This window comes from Entelurus aequoreus, linkage group LG15, assembly GCF_033978785.1.
Source record: "Entelurus aequoreus isolate RoL-2023_Sb linkage group LG15, RoL_Eaeq_v1.1, whole genome shotgun sequence".
NCBI classification, from domain to species: domain Eukaryota; kingdom Metazoa; phylum Chordata; class Actinopteri; order Syngnathiformes; family Syngnathidae; genus Entelurus; species Entelurus aequoreus.
Window position 1 is genome coordinate 36,772,522 of NC_084745.1, and position 25,198 is coordinate 36,797,719.

Here is a 25,198-nt window from a genome sequence, read left to right on the forward strand (position 1 = left end):
ATGAACTGATTAACGTGGACTCCGATTTAAACAAGTTGAAAAACTTATTCGGGTGTTACCATTTAGTGGTCAATTGTACGGAATATGGAATATACTGTGCAATCTACTAATACAAGTCTCAATCAATCAATCAAGTTTGTTTATGTAAAACGGTTTGTTCATTTTGTTGACCACTGACCGAAGAAATAATAAACTAAAAATAAAAACAAAAAAATAATATTATATGAGACTAATTTACGGTTAGGCAAGTACGCAACGTGCTGTGCGAGTTATTAAGTCATTTGTTTATTTATGAAAATGACTGGCAATTTAAACGATCCACTCAGTATTATAGAACAGCAAACTTTCATTGTTTTTGTTATTTAGAGACACGACATACAGAGTTGAATGAGATACCGCCATTTTTTTGCCGTGTGATTTTATTTAGTTTGAAGATGATTCCCCAAGAGCAGCAAGACTTAGAATACTCTACTTTTTACTTTTAACTAGACACATGGTATATTTGCACGAGGTGTCGGTATTGGGTCGGTGTTGCCGATATTAGTCTGAATTTTACTCGGTATCGAATCGGGCAAAATCAGTGGTATCGCACATCACTGGTCGGGTTGAAGACAGTAAACTGATGGTGCAGTACGGAAGCATATTATATCATGTTCATGACAACGTTCGGTCGTGTTAAACCCAATACAGTGTCTGATTGTGTATATAAGTGTACATTTTACTGTACTGCGCTTGTATTTCCAAATTAGGAATATTCATGCCACTGAACAAAGGGGCGGGGACATTTGCAGTCCCCGCCCTCTTGACCATATATGGTTTGTCTGGCGGTCCATCGAGCCGGCAAAGTGGACACGAGTACTCGGTGTGCCCCTTTTTTTTACAGAAATTAGTGAAATAAGGTATGAGAGGCGCCATTGCTACCGCTTAGGTCAACGATATCTAATTGTTTCTTTCAAATTTGCTGAAGACGCGAAGGAAAGTCGGCACACGCCGAGTTCGGCGCATTTCGAGCCGGTTAGCCGGGCCTTGCGTTAGCTTTAGCGCCTCAAGGCCTGCCGATTGTGGCTCCCGTTAGCTTCGCTGCAGGGCTAATAGAGACTAACTGCTAAGATTTTTTTACGTTATTGGTCAAAATATGTCACTGCTATATTGTTGTCGTGATATACTTCACCGAAGAAAAGGTGTAGGCGGCTAGCTGCTAGTCGGTTACTTAGCCTGTTAGCATCGTGAAAACAACGTGCCGGCAGGTGGGACGTAATGGTTCCGTCTTTTCAAACTATTACTTCATTTCAACTGCTCACTGTTTAATTTCTCAACCTTTCTAGTAGTAGTGACAGTAAAATTCAAAACCGGCTACATTGTGATGTTTCCTTGACAATATGGTAGTCAGACATTGAGCTCCCTGTCTTTTGTGTTGTGGACCAGCCAGGTCCAGCCATGCCTTCAGATTTAGCCAAAAAGAAGGCAGCCAAGAAGAAGGAAGCTGCCAAGGCCCGACAGCGCACCAAGAAACCGGAGGAGGGGAGTGAGGAGAGCGAACAGCCAGAGACCCTGACCAATGGAGCAGGCAGTACCGGTAAGGAAGAGGATGCCGACAACTTGGTTCTCCTGGCGTCTGAGGTGTTCTTTCTGCTCCCAGATATTGCCAGTTTGACCAAGGAGCTGGACGAGTTTGAACTTGCGAAGACGGAAGCCCGAGCGGTGACCGGCGTCTTGGCCTCGCACCCAAACAGCACCGACGTCCACATCAGCAGCCTGTCTCTGACCTTCCACGGCCAGGAGCTGCTGGCGGACACCAGCCTGGAGCTTAACTCGGGCAGACGCTACGGCCTCATCGGCCTAAACGGCACAGGTAACACGCCCCCAAATGTGAAATATGTGTGGACAAGTGTTCATACCGCTTGTCCCCCAGGGAAGTCCATGCTGCTGTCGGCCATAGGGCATCGTGAAATCCCCATTCCAGAGCACATAGATATTTACCACTTGACCCGAGAGATGTCGCCCAGCGAGAAAACGGCCCTGCAGTGCGTCATGGAGGTGGACGAGGAGAGGATCATGTTGGAGAAGGAGGCGGAGCGGCTCGCTCATGAAGACTGTAAGTAGGACTGGGCGATATATCGATATACTTGATATATTGCGGGTTTGTCTCTGTACGATATAGAAAAGGACTATCGTGATATTCGAGTATACGTTCTCACACAGTTGTTTTTAGCTGCGGGCATTACACTGCATGCGGTTCCCACTCTTTCTTGTCTCTCCTTCTCACAGACTTAAAACAAGCGCACCTTCTTACATATGTCACGTGTGCAACGTCATACGCTCCCGCGGGGTAGGTAGCAACATGGTAAGGTAGCTGTGATGCTAACGGTGCGGGTGGTAATATGAGAGAGAGAAGGTGCGAATCTGGTAACAAATGAAGGAAGAATTAATTCCCAAGAAAAACAGATTCATCGTTTGGCGGTGGTTTGGCTTCAAGCGGGAAGATGTTGAACAAGTATGCGGCAAAAGCGTTGTTACAAAAAGTAGCAGCACTGCTAATGTAGCATGATTTGAAAAGTCACCCACTAGAGAATGAAGAGTGCTTGAAACTCCGCATGTCAACATCTCCGTTCGGTGCCACACCAACAAAATGCCGAAGCAACTATTTCCACATCAACACCGTATGAAAAAAATAGTCAACAACAGAAGGAGATAACATCCGCCGGAACCTACCACATAGCGAAGGACATACGCTATTTGATTTCCTATTATGCAGCTCATTTTTATTTGAGTTATTGAAATATCTTGTGACATCATGCACAAAAGTGCACTTTTTTAAAAACTATTGTAGTGGCGTTCTGTACAAAAAGTGCACTTTAATTTAGTGTTTTGATGCACAAAAGTGCACTAATAGCTTGTTTTAAAATCTGACAATCTTGCACTTTCTGTTTGGAAATGACTTGAATGTTTGTGCCACTGCTTAATAACTTTAATTAATACAGTTTTGCTAAATTGACTTAGTTGTGATTTATCTCTCTGCATGAAAGTTTAAAATAAGCATATATTAATGCAGTATGAACAAGAATGTTTTAATCTGGACACAGAATCATCATACTGCTGTGATTATATGCATCAGGTGTTCATTCAAGGCGTGACATGGCCTAAAAATATCGAGATATTAATAAAAGGCCATATCGCCCAGCCCTAACTGTAAGACAACGAGGGTTTATTGATCGTAGAAAATACATTTTAGAAGAAAAAGGTATAAAAAACAAACATGTTCTCTCTTTAGCGGAGTGTGAGAAGCTGATGGAGCTGTACGAGCGTCTGGAGGAGCTGGATGCCGACAAGGCGGAGGTGCGAGCATCTCGGATCCTCAACGGTTTGGGCTTCAGCTCGACAATGCAGCAGAAGAAACTGAAGGACTTCAGTGGAGGGTGGAGGATGCGTGTCGCGCTCGCTAGGTGAGGACTAAAAACGCTGACTCAGTGGGTGCTGCTGTTTGGAACAGCGACTGACTTGTTGCGTGTGTGTGTGGGCCAGAGCTCTCTTCATCAAACCCTTCATGTTGCTGCTGGACGAGCCCACCAACCACTTGGATCTGGATGCCTGCGTGTGGTTGGAGGAGGAGCTTAAAACGTGAGTACGCCTCCGATCGGTATGCCAACCACCGTCCATCCTCCATTTTGTCCTCACCAGGTTTAGACGTATCCTTGTCCTCATCTCGCACTCGCAAGACTTCCTGAACGGCGTGTGCAGCAACATCATCCACCTGCACCAGAGGAAGCTCAAGTACTACACGGTGAGGAGAGGAGCGCGCGCCCAGCGCCATTCTTTGCGTAGTGTCAGCATTAGGCCGCGTTGAACGCCTCGTTTATGCTCAGGGTAACTACGACCAGTACGTGAAGACCAGGGAGGAGTTGGAAGAGAACCAGATGAAGCGCTTCAACTGGGAGCAGGACCAGATTACACACATGAAGGTACAAAACCTGCTGGAATAAAATGTAGAATAGAAGCTCTTCAGACATCATCTGGAACAGGTGTGTCAAAGTCAATGAATTATCTATGGCCCCCGGGATGATATTTGATTAGTATAGCACGTGCCAATAATCCATCAGTGTTGGTGCTAGGAATTTTCAAAACGGGGTAACAGGGATCCTATCAAGTCATAAAAATGGGGACCCACAGTAAATGTCTGAATACAATTTATGCATATGTAAATGTATTCAGTTATAAACATTCAATCATCTTCTTCCCTTCATGGATCTAAACTTTACTTCCGCTGGGTGTTTTTCTCTATATTTTTAATGTAATATTTTCACAATGTGTTCTATTTTTGGCCAAATAAAACAATCTGAATTTTTTAGTTTTAATGCCATGATTTTAATAGTGCGTATGTGTGAACAAGAGAGGAAGTCGAAAGAGTCACACGTTGTTTTGCAGACTCGAATTATTTTGTGATATATTTTATTTTATACGCTAGGCTAAGCCACAGCGCCTCAAATGTTATCTTTTTTGTGTAAACTGAATTTATTAGGAAAAACATGAAAAAAAAGAAGTATTTTCTGACTTGCAACATCAAGTCAGATTTTCCTCCATGTGGCCCCTGAACTAAAATTAGTTTGACACCCCTGATCTAGAATATGACATTTTTAGGTAATGATTTAGAGACGAATTGGAAATAAACATTTTTAGGACTATAACAATATTATATTTATAACAATTTTATTTATACATTTTTTAAGACGATGTGTAAATATAACAGAGATGCACAAAAATTGATTCACATTCCAATTGTCATTCTTAATCATTCTGATTCTAAATCTACCGTAATTTCCGGACTATAAGCCGCTACTTTTTCCCCTCGTTCTGGTCCCTGCGGCTTATACAAGGGTGCGGCTTATTTACGGCTTGTTCTTCTCCGACACCGACGAAGAGGATTTCGGTGGTTTTAGTACGCAGGAGGAAGACGATGACACAATGATTAAAGACTGACTTTTCATATACCGGTAGGCTGGTTATTTTGATAACGTACAGGCGAGCACTTTGTATTACTTTGCACCGTTGTATTATTTGTACTCTGCACGAATGCTGTTAGCCATGTCAAAGATGTGAAAGTTTGATTGAATGATTGAAAGATTTATTGTTAATAAATGGGACGCTTTGCGTTCCCAAACAGTCATCTCTGTCCCGACAATCCCCTCCGTGGTAGCAGGAACCCCTATATACTACGCTAATTACACATCAAAACCCTGCGGCTTATAGTCGGGTGCGGCTTATATATGGAGCAAATTTAGCTGGTGCGGCTTATAGTCAGGTGCGGCTTATAGTCCGGAAATTACGGTATTCATCCCTTGCAAAAATTAGTTAAGTTTTTAGGCCATCTCCATGCAACCAGAAGGAGCTATTCTAACTTTGAACCTGTTTTGTAAAAGTTCCATTATAATAATTACACCAAATAATACATTGCCAGAATCTGTTTGAATCGAGAATTGTGTTGAAACAAGAATCAAATTGAATCAAATTGTTGGGTTTACACATGTAACTTGTAACATATTGTTTTAGGACATGATAGGATGGGCGATAAAACGATATCAATGTATGTCGTGATGGACACGTAATCAAAATGTGTTGGATAAACGTTGGTTGCATGGAGGCACTCGCTCTCTCTGGTAACTGAGCAAGGCAGGAAGTGATCAGTGGGCGTGACACGCTAACAGCCAATCAGGTAACAGTGTCAACTATCAAATTTGGTCGCGCCACCTTGTTGTCTCGCAGTTGATTCTTTGCATTGAGTGGGATGAGAAACTTAAAATGAGTGATGCATAGAGGGAAGAAATTGTCTATAAAACAGGAAAAGTCACCGACAGTATGGCAGTTTCTTTTTGTTTTTTTTAATTAAAAGCAACCGAACTCAGACCAATAAGGTCTGTACATTTTTCAAGACCCCACCATGATTGGTAATGGCACACCACCTGGCACTAAGCATTCAGAAAAGAGTTATTCTCGGGTTTTTGTTTACATTTTCACACTTTGCACTATTTTGTTACTTTAAGCATTTCTTACAAAGTCCTAATTTTTCCCACCTTCATTTTAAGTAAATGTTCAATGTGATTTTAGATCTTGTTTTTTTGACATTTTGAGTGTTTTCCATGGCTGTGTTGGCATTTCCTTTCTTTTCTGCCTTGATAGCTGATGAGATTTATATTGGAGGAAGGTTACATTTGAAATAGTGTTTTTCTCCTCATTTTTGATGGGTCATAAAAATAAATCTATATTGATATCTACCGATTAGTAATCGTGATATTTTTCAGCTGTATCGCCCAGCCCTGGACATGTTTATACTTACATTTTTAAGGGTTTGTTTGGTTGGACTTTGAGGACATGGTATAGTACAAGTCTGATTTTATAATATCCTGCATGATTCATAGTACATTATGCATTTTAATAAGGCATAAAAAAAACATTTTTCTTGATGTAGACTTCTGCACTATAGTTTGCCGTGTTACTTCTCTAGCGACAGTTCTAGTAAATACACTGTTTGTTTTAGAATTACATTGCCAGGTTCGGTCACGGCTCAGCCAAGCTGGCCCGACAAGCTCAGAGCAAAGAAAAGACGCTGCAGAAGATGGTGGCCTCAGGCCTGACTGAAAAAGTTGTGAATGACAAGGTAAGATGAAGATGAAGTAATTGTGCTTAATCTTCCCAAAAATCACATGTTTCTTCTCTGTGCTGCAGACTCTGTCATTTTATTTTCCTCCCTGTGGGAAGATTCCTCCTCCAGTTATCATGGTTCAGAATGTGAGCTTCAAGTACAGTGACAACACGGTGAGTCCTTTTTCAGGTCTTCTTGTCCCCATTCTATTGGAGTGTCCAACCTGATCTGGTCTCTTCCCTCCAGCCGCACATATATAAAAACCTGGAGTTTGGTATTGACTTGGATACACGAGTGGCTCTGGTGGGGCCCAACGGAGCAGGAAAGTCCACCCTGCTGAAACTGCTCATGGGAGAGGTACTTGTTTACTTGACTTGTGGCGAGCTCGCTGTCTTTGAATTTCTCTGTTAAATATGTTTCCTCTGTAGCTCCTGCCCACCGATGGCATGATCCGCAAACATTCTCACGTCAAGATCGGCAGATATCATCAGGTAGAAATCTTCAATGTGCTTCTGCTGTGGTCAAGCATTCATTCATTCATTCGTTCATTTTTTTTAATTTTTTGTTTTGTGATGTTGTAGCACCTGACAGAGCAACTGGAACTGGACCTTTCACCTCTGGAGTACATGATGAAGTGCTTCACAGAGATCAAGGAGAAAGAGGAGATGAGGAAGATCATCGGTCGCTACGGCCTCACAGGAAAGCAACAGGTGTGACTCACGTTATTGTCAAGTCACCGCTTTTTTTTTTTTGGAACGTCTTCTCTGTATAACCAAAAGCTTGTCCCTCAATCAGGTCAGTCCAATCAGAAACTTGTCTGACGGCCAAAAGTGTCGCGTGTGCTTCGCCTGGTTGGCCTCGCAGAACCCTCACATGCTCTTCTTGGATGAGCCCACGAATCACTTGGACATCGAGACCATTGATGCGCTCGCGGAAGCCATCAACGAGTTTGACGGTGGCGTGATGCTTGTAAGCCACGACTTCAGGCTCATCCAGCAGGTTAGTGTCTACGTAAAGATCATAGATGGCTGTACGTCTGTCCTTCAAACATGATCAAGACCACTGTTAAGTGGTGGTATGTCCAGTAGATTGCAGCAATGGAATGTGGAAATGTTGTGTGTCCAGGTGGCACAGGAGATCTGGGTGTGTGAAAAGCAGACCATCACAAAGTGGAACAGGGACATCCTGGCATACAAGGAGCACTTGAAATCGAGGATTGAAAAGCAGCAAGTGCATGACATTTAAGATGTCGTCGCCACCGTTTAAAAAGGAGTAAGCGGTGGGGTTTGCATCACAGCAAATATTCCTAGTAGACTTACAGTGATCATATAGATATTCTATGACATCTCCTTAAACATGTGCTGTTATCATATCTGACTGTGCTGCGCCACCTTCCTCCCCCAGGCTGCCCACCAATTGGCTGACTCAGTGCATCGTGGAACACATTCCATTGTGCTGTCCATCACTTTTATTTCTCATGTGTTCTGTTATCCATTTATGCAGCAGCTTTTACGTCCTATTTGATATTTAAAAGTTGACACTTTCTGTGTAAAAGGAGAATTCTACCTTATTTAAAGAATGTAATGCAATAAAAGATCATCTAAATAAACAGAACATGACAAAGTATGATTTGCAGTTTTATTCAACAAAGATTAATGGACATAAGACAGCAAGTAGTAAAATTATACTAGATTGTCTTAATGAAACTTAACTGGAACATAATTACATTAGAAAAATGAACAGTAACACAAATCTAAAACTAACAAAGCAGCATAAAACAGTACAATACTTCAAATAAGGATCTGCAGCTTGAACATGCTGTCTTGTTTATTCTTGCTCTTTGCTTCCTGGAGATGCAACTCAACATAAAACTAAAACTTTCTTGGCTTTTTTCTACAAAAGCTGTTTTAAGCTGTGTTAGATTACTGGAGCAACAGTGCAAATAGTGTGGTTTTGCCGCTTTCATGTTGGCAGAAGGTGCTACAGGGGTCCAGTGAGCAGCATGCTCGGGAGTGGAGTGGAGGGCGGGGGCTGGTCCACCTCAGTGATCTTGCCACTCCTCGTCGGACACGTCATTGAGGGGAATGACACGAGTGTTGCTTGCGCGGATGCTGCTGATGCGGGTGGAGCTCAGGAGGCTGGCGATGCCCGCCAGACTCACGCCGGTGCCGTCTAGGTTGACCTGAGTCAGATGCATGCGCGTGAGGAACTTCACACCTGAGGGGAAGCGAGCGATAACATTACTGTTTGTATACACGGATGTCGTTAGACGTGTTGATGCTCACCGTTGTCTGTGATTCGTGTGCGACTCAGATTCAACTTAATCAGCTGACTGCAATGAATCAGACCTTTCCTGATGACGTTGTCGCCCACTTGAGTGCTGGACAACCCTAACACCTGGTAGACAACAATTGTCCTCATAAGATTCCTATAGTGTATCTCAAATGAATAGCACACAGCTTATAAAAATCACCTGCAGGTGGGGAAGACGTGTGATGAGCGCTGCCACTCCTCTGCTGGTGACAGCTGTTCTGTCCAACCACAGCTCCTGCAGCTCCAGCAGGGGGCACAGTGAGGGAAGACCTGCGTCTGTCACTTGAGTGTTGCTGAGTGAAAGCGTCTTTAACCTACATAGAGAATATTAGCAGTAAAGTGCTCAACTATATTGGTGTGTGTGTGTGTACCTGGTCATGGTGCAGAGCTGCTGCACACCCTGGTCTGTGACTTGTGTGTAATCCGTCAGGTCGAGCTCAGTGAGCAGTCGCAGCCTTGAGAGGAACGTCAGCCCGTCATCGGTGATGGTGTGCCGCCCAGGTAGGGTCAGCTGAGTTAATCGAAGCCCTGCCAGGATAAAAAAAAAAAAAATAATTTAGCACAGTAGCGATAATTTTTTCAGAATGTAAAATCCTATTTCATGAACCTGATATGATCTGCAGGGCCTGGTTGCCGTCCACCACTGAGACCCCTGCTAAACTGAGAGACGTCAGATTAGGGTGGGCACTGAGTTGAGATAGTGAGGACTCCTTCACTCCTGTCCCGTCCAGGTTGAGCGTCTGCAGACTCGTCAGTTGGGCCAACGCCGAAACATCCTCAACCTGGGGAGCGTTAAAATATTAGCTGCTACTTTAACCCAAAGGTCAGCTGTTACTTCAACCCAAACATTAGCTGCTACTTCAATCCAAACATTAGCTGTTAACTTAACCCAAACGTTATCTGCAACTTTAACCCAAACATTAGCTGCTACTTACCCCAAACGTCAGCTGCTACCTTCACCCATACATTATCTGTTACTTCAACCCAAATGTTAGCTGTTACCTTCACCCATACATTATCTGCTACTTTAATCCAAACATTAGCTGCTAACTTAACCCAAACGTTATCTGCTACTTTAACCCAAACATTAGCTGCTACTTCAACCCAAACGTCAGCTGCTACTTTAACCCAAACATTAGCTGCTACCTTCACCCATACATTATCTGCTACTTCAACCCAAATGTTAGGTGTTACCTTCACCCATACATTATCTGCTTCTTTAACCCAAGCGTTAGCTGCTACTTTAACCCAAACGTCGGCTGCTACTTCAACCCAAACATTAGCTGCTACTTTACCCAAACGTCAGCTGCTACCTTCACCCATACATTATCTGTTACTTCAACCCAAATGTTAGCTGTTACCTTCACCCATACATTATCTGCTACTTTAATCCAAACATTAGCTGCTAACTTAACCCAAACGTTATCTGCTACTTTAACCCAAACATTAGCTGCTACTTCAACCCAAACGTCAGCTGCTACTTTCACCCAAACATTAGCTGCTACCTTCACCCATACATTATCTGCTACTTCAACCCAAATGTTAGGTGTTACCTTCACCCATACATTATCTGCTTCTTTAACCCAAACGTTAGTTGCTACTTTAACCCAAACGTCGGCTGCTACTTCAACCCAAACATTAGCTGCTACTTCAACCCAAATGTTAGTTGCTACCTTCACCCATACATTAGCTGCTACTTTAACCCAAACGTTAGCTGCTACTTTAACCCAAACGTTAGCTGCTACTTCAACCCAAATGTCAGCTGCTACTTTAACCCAAACGTTAGCTGCTACTTCAACCCAAATGTTAGCTGCTACCTTCACCCATACATTAGCTGCTACTTTAACCCAAACGTTAGCTGCTACTTTAACCCAAACGTCAGCTGCTACCTCAACCCAAATGTTAGCTGCTACCTTCACCAATACATTAGCTGCTACTTCAACCCAAATGTTAGCTGCTACCTTCACCCATACATTAGCTGCTACTTTAACCCAAACGTTAGCTGTTACTTTAACCCAAACGTTAGCTGCTACTTTAACCCAAACATCAGCTGCTACCTTCACCCATACATTATCTGTTACTTCAACCCAAATGTTAGCGGTTACCTTCACCTATACATTATCTGCTACTTTAACCCAAACGTTAGCTGCTACTTTAACCCAAACATTAGCTTCTACTTCAACCCAAATGTTAGCTGCTACCTTAACCCAAACATTAGCTGCTACTTTAACCCAAACGCTAGCTGCTACTTTAACCCAAACGTTAGCTGCTACTTTAACCCAAACGTCAGCTGCTACTTTAAACCTGTGAGGGATTAAACAAAAGTCCACCTTGGTCTGCTTGATGCTGAGGAGACGCAACTGTGGCGTGCAGCTGGGCAGCATCGCCAGCGTTACTTCACTGACAGCCGTCTGGTTGAGGCTGAGCTGAGAAAGGCAAGGCGGGGCGGACTGCAGATAGAGCATCACCCCAGCGTCAGTCACCTTAGTGTGGTCCAGCGACAGGAAACACAGACTCTTTAGACCTGGAAGAAAAACAATGTGCCGAACTCAAAGTGAGACACATCCAGTTTGTGCACGTAAGCGGAGTACGTTACCTGTGATGTACTGCAGACAAGAGTCGGTCAATTTGCTACAAGAGGCCAGGTTGAGGTGCTGGAGCTTGACCAAGCTGGACAGGACTGATAGTCCGGAGTCTAAATGGACGAGAAGTTTAAAAAAAAAAAAAGAAGTGACGTAAAGTGCTGGATGCAACCAAATGGAGCGACGAGCAAAGGTGCTTACCCGTGATGAGCGGCGAGTTGACCAGACTGAGGTGCTTGAGCGCCGTGAAGGCCCGCAGCTGTCGCAGCAGCTCGTTGGTAGAGTACGGGTAGCAGTTGAGGGAAAACTTCTGAAGCGGGCAGCCGAAGAAGAGCTCCAGGTTGCGCGGGCGCAGCAGCCTCTCGTGGGCCATGTGGTTGAGAAGGAGCTCCGCCAGTTCGGGCGTGAGGCCGGCCAGGCTGCTGCTGTACTGCATGCTGGGAGCTGACACACACACACACACACACATACAGGTTATCATTTGGAATGGGGACCAAGTTTTTGATCATCACTTGTGGGGACCACCCTTTCTACAGGTTGTGGAGGCATAAAAAAAATGAGGTAAAATGGCCACAGGCCAGTTAGCTCATACACATCTTTAAATCTCTGGATTGATTAATTAATGTGCTGATCATTCTTACTGGGGACCCTGGGGAAAAAGAGTTAAAGGCCTACTGAAAGGAAATTGTTTTATTCAAACGGGGATAGCAGATCCATTCTATGTGTCATACTTGATCATTTTGCGATATTGCCATATTTTTGCTGAAAGGATTTAGTAGAGAACGACGACGATAAAAGTCGCAACTTTTGGTCGCTGATAAAAAAAAAAGCCTTGCCTTTACCGGAAGTAGCGTGACGTCACCGGAGGAAGGACTCTTCACATTTTCCCATTGTTTACAATGCAGCGAGAGATTCCGACCGAGAAAGCGACCCCATTAATTTGAGCGAGGATGGAAGATTTGTGGATGAGGAAAGTGAGAGTGAAGGACTAGAGAGGCAGTGCAGGACATATCTTTTTTCGCTCTGACCGTAACTTAGGTACAAGGGTTCATTGGATTCCACACTTTCTACTTTTTCTATTATGGATCACGGATTTGTATTTTAAACCACCTCGGATACTATATCCTCTTGAAAATGAGTCGAGAACGCGAAATGGACTTTAATTGGTTTTACCCTTTAAAATCGTTTTTAATCATATTTATTTTTTATATTGTCTCTGTATTGGTTTACTATTCATTTATTCTTTGTTTTTATTCAGTCATTGGTGTAGCATAATATTGTTTTTAATGTTTTTAAAATTGTTTTTAACATGGCTGTGCAGCACTTTGGAAACATTCTTGTTGTGTAAATGTGCTATATAAATAAAGTGGATTGGATTGGATTGGATGGACATTCACAGTGACTTTTATCTCCACGACAATACATCGGCGAAGCTCTTTAGCTACTGAGCTAACGTGATAGCATCGGGCTCAAATGCAGATAGAAACAAAATAAATAAATCCCTGACAGGAAGGATAGACAGAAGATCAACAATACTATTAAACCATGTACATGTAACTACACGGTTAATAATTCCCAGCCTGGCGAAGCTTAACAATGCTGTTGCTAACGACACCATTGAAGCTAACTTAGCAACGGGACCTCACAGAGCTATGATAAAAACATTAGCGCTCCACCTACGCCAGCCAGCCCTCATCTGCCCATCAACACCCATGCTCACCTGCGTTCCAGCGATCGACGGAAGGACTTCACCGGTCGGCGGCTAGCGCGTCTGCTATCCAAGTCAAAGTCCTCCTGGTTGTGTTGCTACAGCCAGCCGCTAATACACCGATCCCACCTACAACTTTCTTCTTTGCAGTCTTCATTGTTCATTAAACAAATTGCAAAAGATTCACCAACACAGATGTCCAGAATACTGTGGAATTTTGAGATAAACAGCTTTTTTGTATTGGATTCAATGGAGTACCAATACTTCCGGTTCAACGATTGATGATTGTCCACTACTTGCTGTCCATATCCTACCCCCCACCCCCTCCACACCCCTGATTGTAAATAATGTAAATAATTCAATGTGATTATCTTGTGTGATGACTATTATGATGATAGTATATATGATAGTATATATCTGTATCATGAATCTTAAACAAGTTGAAAAACTTATTCGGGTGTTACCATTTAGTGGTCAATTGTACGGAATATGTACTTCACTGTGCAACCTACTAATACAAATCTCAATCAATCAATCAAAACGTCACGCGCATACGTCATCATATATAGACGTTTTCAACCGGAAGTTTAGCGGGAAATTTAAAATTGCACTTTGTAAGTTAACCCGGCCGTATTGGCATGTGTTGCAATGTTAAGATTTCATCATTGATATATAAACTATCAGACTGCGTGGTCGGTAGTAGTGGGTTTCAGTAGACCTTTAATATGGTTCATGGGGACCAACTTTAATTTTTTTTGCATAATTCACACAAATTTGTACGTGACAACTGAGGACAATTAAAAAAAAAAAAAGTTCAAATTAAATATGACGTGATCCTCAGAATACAGCACTATAGCTGTCCTCTTATAGGAAGTGTCACCACTTAAATGTTAAAGCAAATCCTGCATCTTCTGAGACATTACTGAAAACTGCTATTTAGCAGTAATGAAGTTGTCTGCAACTCCAACTCCATATATAGAAGGATGGAAAATTCTGAATGTGAATCATACTTTAAGGTAATAATGTAAAAATGTAATAAAAATCACTTAGTAGGGGTGTAACGGTACACAAAAATTTCCGTTCGGTACGTACCTCGGTTTAGAGGTCACATTCATTTTCGGTACAGTAAGAAAACAACAAAATATGCATTTTTTGGTTATTTCTTTACCAAATTTGTAAACAATGGCTTTATCCTTTTAACATTGGGAACGCTATAATAATTCTGCCCACGTTAATCAACATTAAACTGCCTCAAGTTGTTGCTCAGATTAAATACAATGACAAAACTTTTCTTCTACATATAAAAAGTGCAACATTAAACAGTTTCAAGTCAACTCATCATGCTTAATTTATTACAGCATTTGGGAAGCCTGTAGTTGATTTTTATTATGTAAATGTTATATTTTTATCAACATGTGATAGCAGGGACCCTGCCATTCAAAACTAGGCTGCTACATTGCTAATGATTAATGTAACTATAGCTGAAAAAATAGTACAATAGCAATAGGAGAGACTATTCATCCCTGAACACCATGGAGTTCATGTAGGCACACACACCCACACTGCAAAATGAGCTAACATTACGCTAAAAGCTAATTAGCCTTCACCTCAAGGACTGCGAGCGAGCTGAGCTGCAGTTTAAGTTCTAGAACGTCAACGGGCTCATAGTGATGTTACCAGTAGTTCACTGGGAGGTGTTTATTATAATTTGGGGAGAGTACGCTGCCTGATGCTCACCTGCTAAACACCTATCTGCTCGACGCTAAAGCGCTGACTACATGCACTCTGAATACGCACTGCTGATTGGCTGTTACCGCTCTGAATACGCACTGCTGATTGGCTGTTACCGCTTTGTACAGTATGTAACCAATCAGATGGTTGTGTGGGTGGGACAATGCTGGGTGCTGAGACAGAGACAGAAGAAGCAAAGAGGCTTGTTAAGACTTTAGCTTAGAAACTCGTTCGGTACACCTCCAATCCGAACCGAAACCCCCGTACCAAAACGGTTCAATACAAATACACGTACCGTTACACCCCTATCACTTAGGCATCTTCAGAATGGATCTGACTATCATTTAAAAAGGTTTCCCTTTAGGGGACCTGTTTTTTGTCCCCATACCGTCAGAGGTCCCCTAAAGGTGACTGTGTAAACAGAGCAATGTCCCTATTAAGTAAGCATTGCCAGAACACACACAATGTGTTAGTGTGACAACGTCACTCTCACCAGTCATGAGGTGGACGGTGGCTCGCGTGGCGGAGGAACAGAGGGAAGGAACGCTGGGAGTCTTGAAGGGTCTTTTGGGGGGTAAGGGCTGTCCGTGTGAGGCATGAGGGTCATCTTGCTGCCCCGCTCTTTGGAAACGCTCCACAGCAGCCAGACCAGCGGCTACAGGCGCCACCTGACCCTCTGCTGCCTCTGGTACAGCTGGCTCCTCTTCTGGATGCTCCCTGATGCACACGTGACTTAAAAACGTTGCACTTATAGGAGTGGTGATACTCGGCCACTCACCTAAGTCGATTGCCTTGCTCTGGCCAGAGGTGTCTGGACTGAAATCCTCTACGGTTCCTGGTCTCCGGCAAGAAAGGCAGCCTGGGCATTCCTGTCAATTACACACACCATAAGACCAAAGTCTGTCCGAAAGGACTATCACACACCTCCAATCAACATATTGTTCTAACTTCAGGCAGGAATGAGTTCTTGGCACACACACACGTTCTTACATCACACTTAGAGTCTGTCCGATTGGCTGCAAGTACTGTACAGTGAAACCTCCATTTACAAACCCCTCTTTTTGCGAACCTTTTCATTTACAAACTTTTAGATTGAGCCAAATGTGCCTCTGTGTGCGAACCATGTCTCAGTGTACGAAAATGTCATTTATTCATTTTGAGTATTGCTGGAACCCTTAGGGCACCACTTCCTGTGCAGTACAGTAAACATGGGGCACAGCCATTTTGGAGAGGCAGAGCCCCCTACTTCACATCCTGTTTACGCAGTCCGTTACTCGGCCGCCTCTTCGCAGTGCTTAGGGTCATGTTTCTTTTCTCACCATTCACCAAGTTTTGTCTATTTTGTTTACTCAATATGGGTTTAAAAAAGAAAAAACAGCCTAAGACTCAGACTTAGAGAGAAGAGGACTCTCTTTAACATTGTAACACACTGCCCCTTCTGCGCCTCATGTCTCTGCCTCCTCGTCAGTTGTACGCCACAAACATGCGCCAACAACAAGATAAACTTTTTTTTTTTACTGTAGCAAAATGGTTAAGTTTTTGAGCGCACCAAAGGGAACTCTGTATGCGAGTGCGTTGACAGTTTAGCTTCCCATTGTTGTTGTTTTGATAATAGAGATTGTTGATCCATTATCTCCTTGTTGTTTGTATGTTTAATGTATATATATATATATATATATATATATATATATATATATATATATATATATATATATATATACATATATATACTAGAGATGCGCGGATAGGCAATTATTTCATCCGCAACCGCATCACAAAAGTCGTCATCCACCCGAACTAACATTTTATTAAAACCGCAACCACCCGCCACCCACCCGTTGTTATATATCTAATATATATAACAACGACATTCAATGCGTGCCACGCATTAATATCTCTTGGCCACGCATTAGAGGCTAAGAGATATTAATGCGTGATAATATTATTTATCATTATTATAATATTATCGTCATTTCCATTAAGAAAGTGTTGACTATTATTGTTATTTTTTTTACCTGGTCTTTAGTATTCCCTTTTTTAGTTTGTTGCGTACCACGTTGCCATCTTTTTATTTTTTTCTTCTGCTGTTGTGGTGTGCTGTGTCACGCCAAATTTCTACCCCCTTACACCCCCCCCCCCCCCCCATTTACTTCCGGGGCGGCGTCTAATAAAATCACAAAGTTGCCGGGGGTCCTTAACCTGCACGCGACTGTCCTGTTTCGCGCCTGTACAAAAAAACCACAATAATCGATTTCTTCAGATTCCAGCAGCTGTCAAAGACAGAGTATCCTTCCAGCAACGGGCAGTCAAAGCCGAAGTGCTATCGATCACTGTCAATGAGGTAAGAGGAAACATGACCACGGAAGTACATGGGGGGGGGGGGAGGTTTTTGTAGGGGGAAGAAATTTGGCCTGACAGCGGCAGCAGTGCCTGATGAATAATTGCCTGTTTCAAAGAGTGCTGCTCGTTTTTCGTATGTGGGTAAAAACATTTAACTATGTATATTTATTTCCGAATTGGTTCAACCGCCACCCGCCCGAATCTATTTAAAATCAATTTTTTTCGTCATGCATCCGCCCGACCCGCGGACTCTGCGGTTGTGTCCGCAAACCGCGCATCTCTAACACACACACACACACACACACACACACACACACACACACACACACACACACACACACACACACACACACACACACACACACACACACACACACACACACACACACACACACACACACACACACACACACACACACACAGTGTCTTCAAAATGTGTTTTTTAAAAACTAAAATATAGACTTTTGTCGAGGCTACAACCAATTATTCATGTTGACATTGGTCCTTATGGGGAACTCTGCTTCATTATACAAACTTTTTGATTTACAAACCCCAAAACCAGTGAAGTTGGCACGTTGTGTAATTCGTAAATGACAAAAAAACATACAACGATTTGCAAATCTTTTTCAACTTACATTCAATTGAATAGACTGCAAAGACAAGATATTCAATGATCGAACTGAGAAACTGATTTTTTTTTTTTCAAATAATCATTCACTTAAAATTTATTGGCAGCAACACATTGCAATAAAGTTGGCACAGGGGCATTTTTACCACCGTGTTACATGGCCTTTCCTTTTAACAACACTCAGTGAACGTTTGGGAACTTAGGAGACCAATTTTTGAAGCTTTTCAAGTGGAATTCTTTCCCATTCTTGCTTGATGTACACCTTAAGTTGTTCAACAGTCTGGGGTCTCCATTGTGGTATTTTAGGCTTCATAATGCGCCACACATTTTCAACAGGAGACTGGTCTGGACTACAGGTAGGCCAGTCTAGTACCCGCACTGTTCTACTACAAAGCCACGCTGTTGTAACACGTGGCTTGGCATTGTCTTGCTGAAATAAGCAGGGGCATCCATGATAACGCTGCTTGGATGGCAACATATGTTGCTCCAAAACCTCTTTGTACCTTTCAGCATTAACGTTGCCTTCACAGATGTGTAAGTTACGCATGCCTTGGGCACTAATACACCCCCATACCATCACAGATGCTGGCTTTTGAACTTTGCGCCTATAACAATCTGGATGGTTATTTTTCTCTTTGTTCTGGAGTACACGACGTCCACAGTTTCCAAAAACAATTTGAAATGTGGACTCGTCAGACCACAGAACACTTTTATATTTTGCATCAGTCCATCTTAGATAAGCTCGGACCCAGCGAAGCCGGCAGCGTTTCTGGGTGTTGTTGATAAATGGCTTTCGCTTTGCATAGTAGAGTTTTAACTAGCACTTACAGATGTAGCGACAAACTGTAGTTACTGACAGTGGTTTTCTGAAGTGTTCCTGAGCCCATGTGGTGATATCCTTTACACACTGATGTCGCTTTTTGATGCAGTACCACCTGAGGGATCGAAGGTCACGGGCATTCAATGTTAGTTTTCGGCCTGGCAGTGATTTCCCCAGATTCTCTGAAGCTTTTGATGATATTACAGACCGTAAATGGTGAAATCCCCAAATTCCTTGCAATAGCTCGTTGAGAAATGTTGTTCTTAAACTGTTTGACAATTTGCTCACGCATTTGTTCACAAAGTGGTGACCCTCGCCCCATCCTTGTTTGTGAATGACTGAGCATTTCATGAAAGCTGCTTTAATACCCAATCATGGCACCCACCTCTTCCCAATTAGCCTGTTCACCTGTGGGATGTTCCAAATAAACGTTTGATGAGCATTCCTCAACTTTCTCAGTCTTTTTTGCCACTTTTTTGAAACATGTTGCAGGCATCAAATTCCAAATGAGCTAATATTTGCAAAAATTAAGTTTTCCAGTTCGAACGTTATGTATCTTGTCTTTACAGTCTATTCAATTGAATATAGGTTGAAAAGGATTTGCAAATCATTGTATTCTGTTTTTATTTAAGATTTACACAACGTGCCAACTTCACTGGTTTTGTACAAACCATATGCAAGAACTAATTTAAGTATGTAATTTGAGGTTCCACTGTAGTTGCGAGTAGGGCTCACAGGCTATAACCCGTTAACATTAACCCAAATATTTCTGAATATTTTGTGCAAACCAGTATAGGGCAAAGCAGTAAGCAAAGAAAAAAATGGTACCGTTAAGCATGTGTGGGACTTCACCCTCGTCTTCTTCCTCCTCTTCCTCTTCCAGTTCTACTATGGCCACTTCCTCTGGATTGCCAGCAACTAATCTCTGGCCTCGCCCTGTATAACAGCCCCATGTTAATAACCTGATGGATGTAGAATTAGGCCACTAAACTGACACAGCTGTGTGATAACATTTACAGATAAAAAACAGGGTTATTTAACTTCCTTTTTCTAGAATGTCACGGTTATAAAATAAGACTGACCCCAAAAGTGAGAAGGTCCATGCAGAGGAGCACCTCCAGGGATCCCTGCAAGGTTGACGGCCTCTTCCCATATCTGGTTAGGTAGTGGAGGTGGTGTGAGAGGGTCTGCCTCTTCCTGGTTTTGGACATGCGGTGCAGGCTCCGCCTCAAAGGGCTCCTGCTCGCCGCATCCAACCGAGGGGGGCAGCGGCGGCTCCGCAGGGCTGGACGAGTCTTGTTGAGTGTCTGGGGGGCTTGTCTGAATACACAGAGCCGCGTTGGGCGTAAGACCGAGGGAACGCAGTGAGAAAGCGAGCTCCGCCTCCCCAAAGCGTTTGCGTGGGAACCCCTGGAGGAGAGAGAAGGTGGGGAGGGTGGGGTAACGTCCGGTGATATGCTCCACTACGCTGCGCAGAGGGGCGTCAGCTGGAAAGCGTTCACGCACGGACTCACCGGACGGCAGGCGAATCTGCGCAAAGGAGAGAGCTTTTAATTTGGCGGGCAGTGGGGGTGTGTCCCGTATGCTTGAACCCTCACCATGAGGATACAGTTGTTGTCCACATTAGTCTCAACCTTTCCTCCAAGCTTTTGGGCTTGACAGCCATTGAGGGGAGAGCCCTCTGTGACGGCGCTGCCATGGATCTTCTTCTCCTGCAAGCACCTGCGATCCTCTGCGATGCGCTTGAGCACCAACTCCCGTTCCTTGAGCGAAAAAATACAAAGAAGACATCCACTTCAGAAATGCGTGTTGACTAGACACATTTCTGGGTGGTACTTTCTGTGCTGGTTCCCACCTGTTTCTTCTGCCTCCTCTCCGCCTTGGCCGCCTGAGCGACAAGTTGCCTCTGCTGCTCCTCAAAGTCACTTTTGTCCTGCTTGATGCGCGACTCCAGTGGCGGCAACTCTCGGGACGACGCCGGTGTCGGCACTAACGAGCCGCTTGCTGTAGAAACAGAAACATCTGTAGTAATTGGTCAGTTGACAAAACGAAAAACAAGATATGTACCGTATTTTCCGCACTATAGGGCGCACCTAAAAACCTCAAATTTCCTCAAAAGCTGACAGTGCGCCTTTTAGTCCGGTGCACCTTATATGTGGACCAATATTGAGCCACAACAGGTCTCGCAACTACGGTAACTACGCCGACTTCATTTTCCCCCTTCTACGGCTGCTTACCGTAGAAGAAGAAGCGCTTCTTCTTCTACGGGGGAAAATGAAGTCGGCGGTCGCTTACCGTAGAAGAAGAGCTTCTTCTTCTACGGGGGAAAATAAAGTCCTGTAGTTGCGAGACCTAAACTTCATGTAAAGACCCAAAAATGGCTCCTATTAAGAGACACGCTTACGACGCAGAGTTTAAACTCAAAGCGATCAGTCACGCAGTAGAACACGGGAATAGAGCAGCAGCGAGAGAATTTACAATTAACGAATCAATGGTGCGGAAGTGGAGGAAGAAACATGATGACCTGCGCCAAGTAAAGAAGACTAAACAGAGTTTCCGAGGGAACAAAGCGAGATGGCTACAGTTGGAGGACAAACTCGAACAGTGGGTTGTTGAACAGAGAGCAGCAAGTAGAAGTGTCAGTACAATCACTATTTGTTTTGTTGACATTCCCTTTAGCGTAGCTCCATCTAATGGATGCATAACGTAACCCCAGCCTCTACTGTAGCGTCTATTCTATGCGCCTTATAATGCGGTGCGCCTTATATATGAACAAAGTTTTAAAATAGGCCATTCATTGAAGGTGCGCCTTATAATCCGGTGCGCCTTATAGTGCGGAAAATACGGTACTCAAAACAAATCACTGTGAGTTTTGACAGCAGTTTTTTTAATTTAGTTTTAGTCATAATCTTTTGACGAAACTGTATTTTAGTTTTAATAATTTTTTAATCATCTAAATTGATTAGGTTTAGTCGACTAAATTCATCAACGTTTTAGATAGACAGACAGATAGAGATAGATAGATAGATAGATAGATAGATAGATAGATAGATAGATAGATAGATAGATAGATAGATAGATAGATAGATAGATAGATAGATAGATAGATAGATAGATAGATAGATAGATAGATAGATAGATAGACAGATAGATCACATATATGTCTGTCTGTGTGTGGTCGCTGGAAAAATGACAAATCTCTTCTTTTGGGTTGTCAAGTGTTGTGCAATTAATAGCTGAACAGTGTGCCGAGGACATAGAATAAAGGAAACTGTCCGGGTATCTTTCTTATTATACTGGCGGCAAGCTTGCCCATGGTCTACTACAAAAATAGTGGTAGAGTAAGGGGTCATGCTCCTGCTCTACCGTCTTTAACAGTAATTCAGTACAGTGTGAGTCATTTCGAAATATCAGCTTCGGCCTACTTACTGTTGCGTAGATGTCCTGACGATTAGCACTTCGAGTTGGTTATATTTTTACCAGAGAAAATCGAGCCACAGGGTTTACAACGTGTCTTGTTGTCTACTGCGGCCAAAATGAAGTGCTTCCCTATGTCTTCTCTTCACTTTTTTTCCCCTTGTGTACAAGTCATATTAAATTAAGGTGTGTAACAATACAGTCTTGTTTTCCCAGCAAAAAAAATCTAAACACTGTGCCTTATAAAGATATCCCTGCCCCTCACGTGGAACTGTGATTGAATAGATTCCTAACTTGTCTCACTCGCCTAAAGACAAAATTAAATACGTTTGGATTTCGTCTCTGTCAACATTTTCGTCTCGTTTTTGACTAAATTGTCGATTAATTTTGTCAATGTTTTAGACAATGTGCATTTGTTTTGATTATTTATTGTCCTATTTTAGTCAGGGGAAAATAAGTTGTTGACGATAACTAAGACAAACATTTTTTTAGTCGACAAAATTAACAGTGAAACAAATGCATGTTGACGAGCGATTATCTCAGATAAAAACAATTAATTTGAAGCGGCATCTGCAGGCGAGTTATCCTATTATTATCCAATTTAATGAAATTCTCGTTAATTCAAATTCGTAAAACAAAAACATTTACAACTAGACGGTTAATTTAGATGACTAAATTATGAATGACTTAAAACTGCTCGGGTGCCATACCTTGACAGACCGCATCGGGCATGCAAGACTCAGACGTGCTCGCTGACTCTTTAGGTGGATTAAAAGCCGAAAAGGCAGTTTCAGCTGGCTGCGAGGACTGCTTGAACAACTGGTGTCGTGGATTATCTTGACCCTGCAGGAGCCTATCAGGACACAGAGGGAGAGTTTCTTGCTAACACGTCTAAAAACTCCAAAAAAAGGACATGCGGTGCAGGAGGTAATGTGAACTCACCACTCTGCTGCCTCCATTACAGAAAAATGCCCAGCTTGCATCGCTGCTTGGATCTGCTCCTCTGTGAAGCCCATTTCGGCAAGTGTGTGGAATAACTCCCCTATTGTCTGCAAAACAGATGCAAAAAGAGAAATTATCAAGATGAATATTTGTTTAAAAGGCGGGGCGTTTAATTCTTGACCCCGCGACACATGTAGCTGTGATTGGCCTGCAGGTACCTGGAGACAAACCCTGGCCTGAACTCTAGCGGTGGAGAATGAATAGCTAGATCAGTGGTTCTTAACCTTGTTGGAGGTACCGAACCCCACCAGTTTCATATGTGCAATCACCGAACCCTTCTTTAGTGAAAAAAAAAAAAAAAAAGTTTTCAAATTCAAGACAAAGTTATATGTTTTTGGTAATACTTTAGTATGGGGAACATATTCTAAGTAACAAAGACTTAATTTAGAGTTTTTTGGACACTAGGGGAACATATTCTAAGTAACAAAGACTTAATTTAGAGTTATTTGGTTAGGGTTAGGGTTAGAGAGTTAGGGTTATAATAAGGCCATGCCGTTTAAAGCATTAATAAGTACTTAATAATGACTAGTTAAGAGCCAATATGTTACTATTTTGCATGTTAATAAGCAACTAATTAATGGTGAATATGTTCCCCATACTAAAGTGTTACCATGTTTTATTACTGGTGCACAAACTGAACCGTGCATGAACATCACCTTGTTCAAACAACAAAATCAACACAGTGCATAAACTCACAACAAATTACACAAATCAGTGTGACTTCTGCTGTTGCCGTATCCGTAATACGCCCGATAAGGAGAAGTTTTTATTTACACGATGAGTTGGGTGTGTCTTGACCTCCGCCGAACCCCTGAGCCCGACTCACCGAACCCCTAGGGTTCGATCGAATACTTTTTCATAACATGGTCACTACTGTCTAGTTTCTCTTGTTATATTCTTATTTTACTGTTAAATTTGTATTTCTATTCTTATTGTAATATTTTTCTATTTTGTTTCTATTTATACCCCCATTATTTACTTTTTTAAATTAGATCTCAACTCTGTACACTGCTGCTGGAATTTTAATTTTCCTGAGGGAACTCTCCTGAAGGAATCAATAAAGTACTATCTATTTAGTTTATACCGAACATGCATACAAAGTTATTTTGTTTCTAGAGATGCCTATACCTTCTGTATCACAGCAATTACTAATAATTTCTTCACTTAATATGTTCAATATGTACCGGTAAAGTGCAGCTAAACATGTGTAATTAATACAATTGTTAAAAACATGTAGAATTGGTAGATGACACAAATATGATTCAGGATTCTACTATCAGGCAGTTTCGTTTCCTAAACTGGATCATATTGGTTATTATGGTTATGGTTTAGGTTTATTTCGAACATTCATACAATTGCGAAATAGTACATCATATATTTCCAGTTTCTCATTACAACAGGTCCGAAAAGATATTAGGAAATAAGTGTGTTATTTCTGTAAAACGCATATATTTATCAGCGCATTACAATTTCCTCAATACGTTCCATATTATAATTTATTCAAGGTGCAATTTGTTTCTGATAGCATAATTTTTAATCGGCTTTTTAACACAGTATGAACTAAGTGCGCTGGCAACGACATGCACACGCATTTTGTCCTTCAAATTTCAGACGAAGCATTTGCACTTTAAAACTACACCAAGTGTCGGTTGCAACATGTGTGCATCCACCGAGCGTAATCTTAACTTCAATGTATATCTAACAAAAGGAAGAGATATGTTTGACGTTAGCCTCGTATGTTGCGCCTGTCAAACAAGGCGTTAGCATAACAGCTAGCAGGTAGCTAACGGACTTAGCAAGCTAACATCCTAGCGCTCCACGACGTCACTTTGCAACACTTGGCGACTTATTCTAAACGCTTACCGGGGAGCCCGAAGAACTCATGTCCGCGTTTTTTTCTTCAAACAATTGCAGGCTAAGGGCAGAAAGTGAAATTAGTCAGCAACTTTGTTCGACTTCCTGTTTTGCTCTGGTCGCAGCCCGGCTAAATGCTATTGCTAGTAGCACGAGTGCCCTCCCCCTT

At 42.5% G+C, this 25,198-nt stretch overlaps 2 protein-coding genes across 8 annotated transcripts in view; one reads left to right on the top strand and one right to left on the bottom strand.

Moving 5' to 3' along the window:
• LOC133630101 (ATP-binding cassette sub-family F member 2) overlaps positions 1–8,260 on the top strand; it is an 11,479-nt gene extending 3,219 nt beyond the window's left edge. Inside the window, exons 1-15 of one of the 7 annotated variants that reach the window (XM_062021404.1) lie at positions 823–862; positions 1,426–1,852; positions 1,913–2,095; positions 3,272–3,443; positions 3,523–3,618; positions 3,679–3,781; positions 3,864–3,959; positions 6,530–6,649; positions 6,718–6,807; positions 6,881–6,991; positions 7,063–7,125; positions 7,216–7,344; positions 7,430–7,633; positions 7,760–7,913; positions 8,039–8,260. In XM_062021404.1, coding sequence (XP_061877388.1) covers positions 1,438–1,852; positions 1,913–2,095; positions 3,272–3,443; positions 3,523–3,618; positions 3,679–3,781; positions 3,864–3,959; positions 6,530–6,649; positions 6,718–6,807; positions 6,881–6,991; positions 7,063–7,125; positions 7,216–7,344; positions 7,430–7,633; positions 7,760–7,879 — 1,902 coding nt within the window. In that variant the 5' untranslated portion in view covers positions 823–862; positions 1,426–1,437 and the 3' untranslated portion in view covers positions 7,880–7,913; positions 8,039–8,260. Of the gene's footprint in view, positions 1–762; positions 900–1,425; positions 1,853–1,912; positions 2,096–3,271; positions 3,444–3,522; positions 3,619–3,678; positions 3,782–3,863; positions 3,960–6,529; positions 6,650–6,717; positions 6,808–6,880; positions 6,992–7,062; positions 7,126–7,215; positions 7,345–7,429; positions 7,634–7,759 lie in introns of those variants that run through there. The other 6 variants (XM_062021403.1, XM_062021405.1, XM_062021406.1 and 3 more) reach the window with 6 other exon arrangements.
• On the bottom strand, positions 8,259–25,198 carry LOC133630099 (uncharacterized). The gene is made up of 17 exons (XM_062021400.1): positions 25,039–25,198; positions 23,116–23,222; positions 22,884–23,026; positions 20,612–20,760; positions 20,355–20,519; positions 19,839–20,286; positions 19,585–19,692; positions 15,747–15,837; positions 15,462–15,685; positions 11,731–11,973; positions 11,544–11,642; positions 11,278–11,471; positions 9,555–9,729; positions 9,319–9,475; positions 9,108–9,261; positions 8,920–9,031; positions 8,259–8,851 (listed from the first exon to the last, which is right to left on the bottom strand). Exons 1-17 carry the CDS (start codon positions 25,057–25,059, stop codon positions 8,676–8,678), a joined length of 2,766 nt encoding a protein of 921 aa, XP_061877384.1. The 5' UTR covers positions 25,060–25,198; the 3' UTR covers positions 8,259–8,675.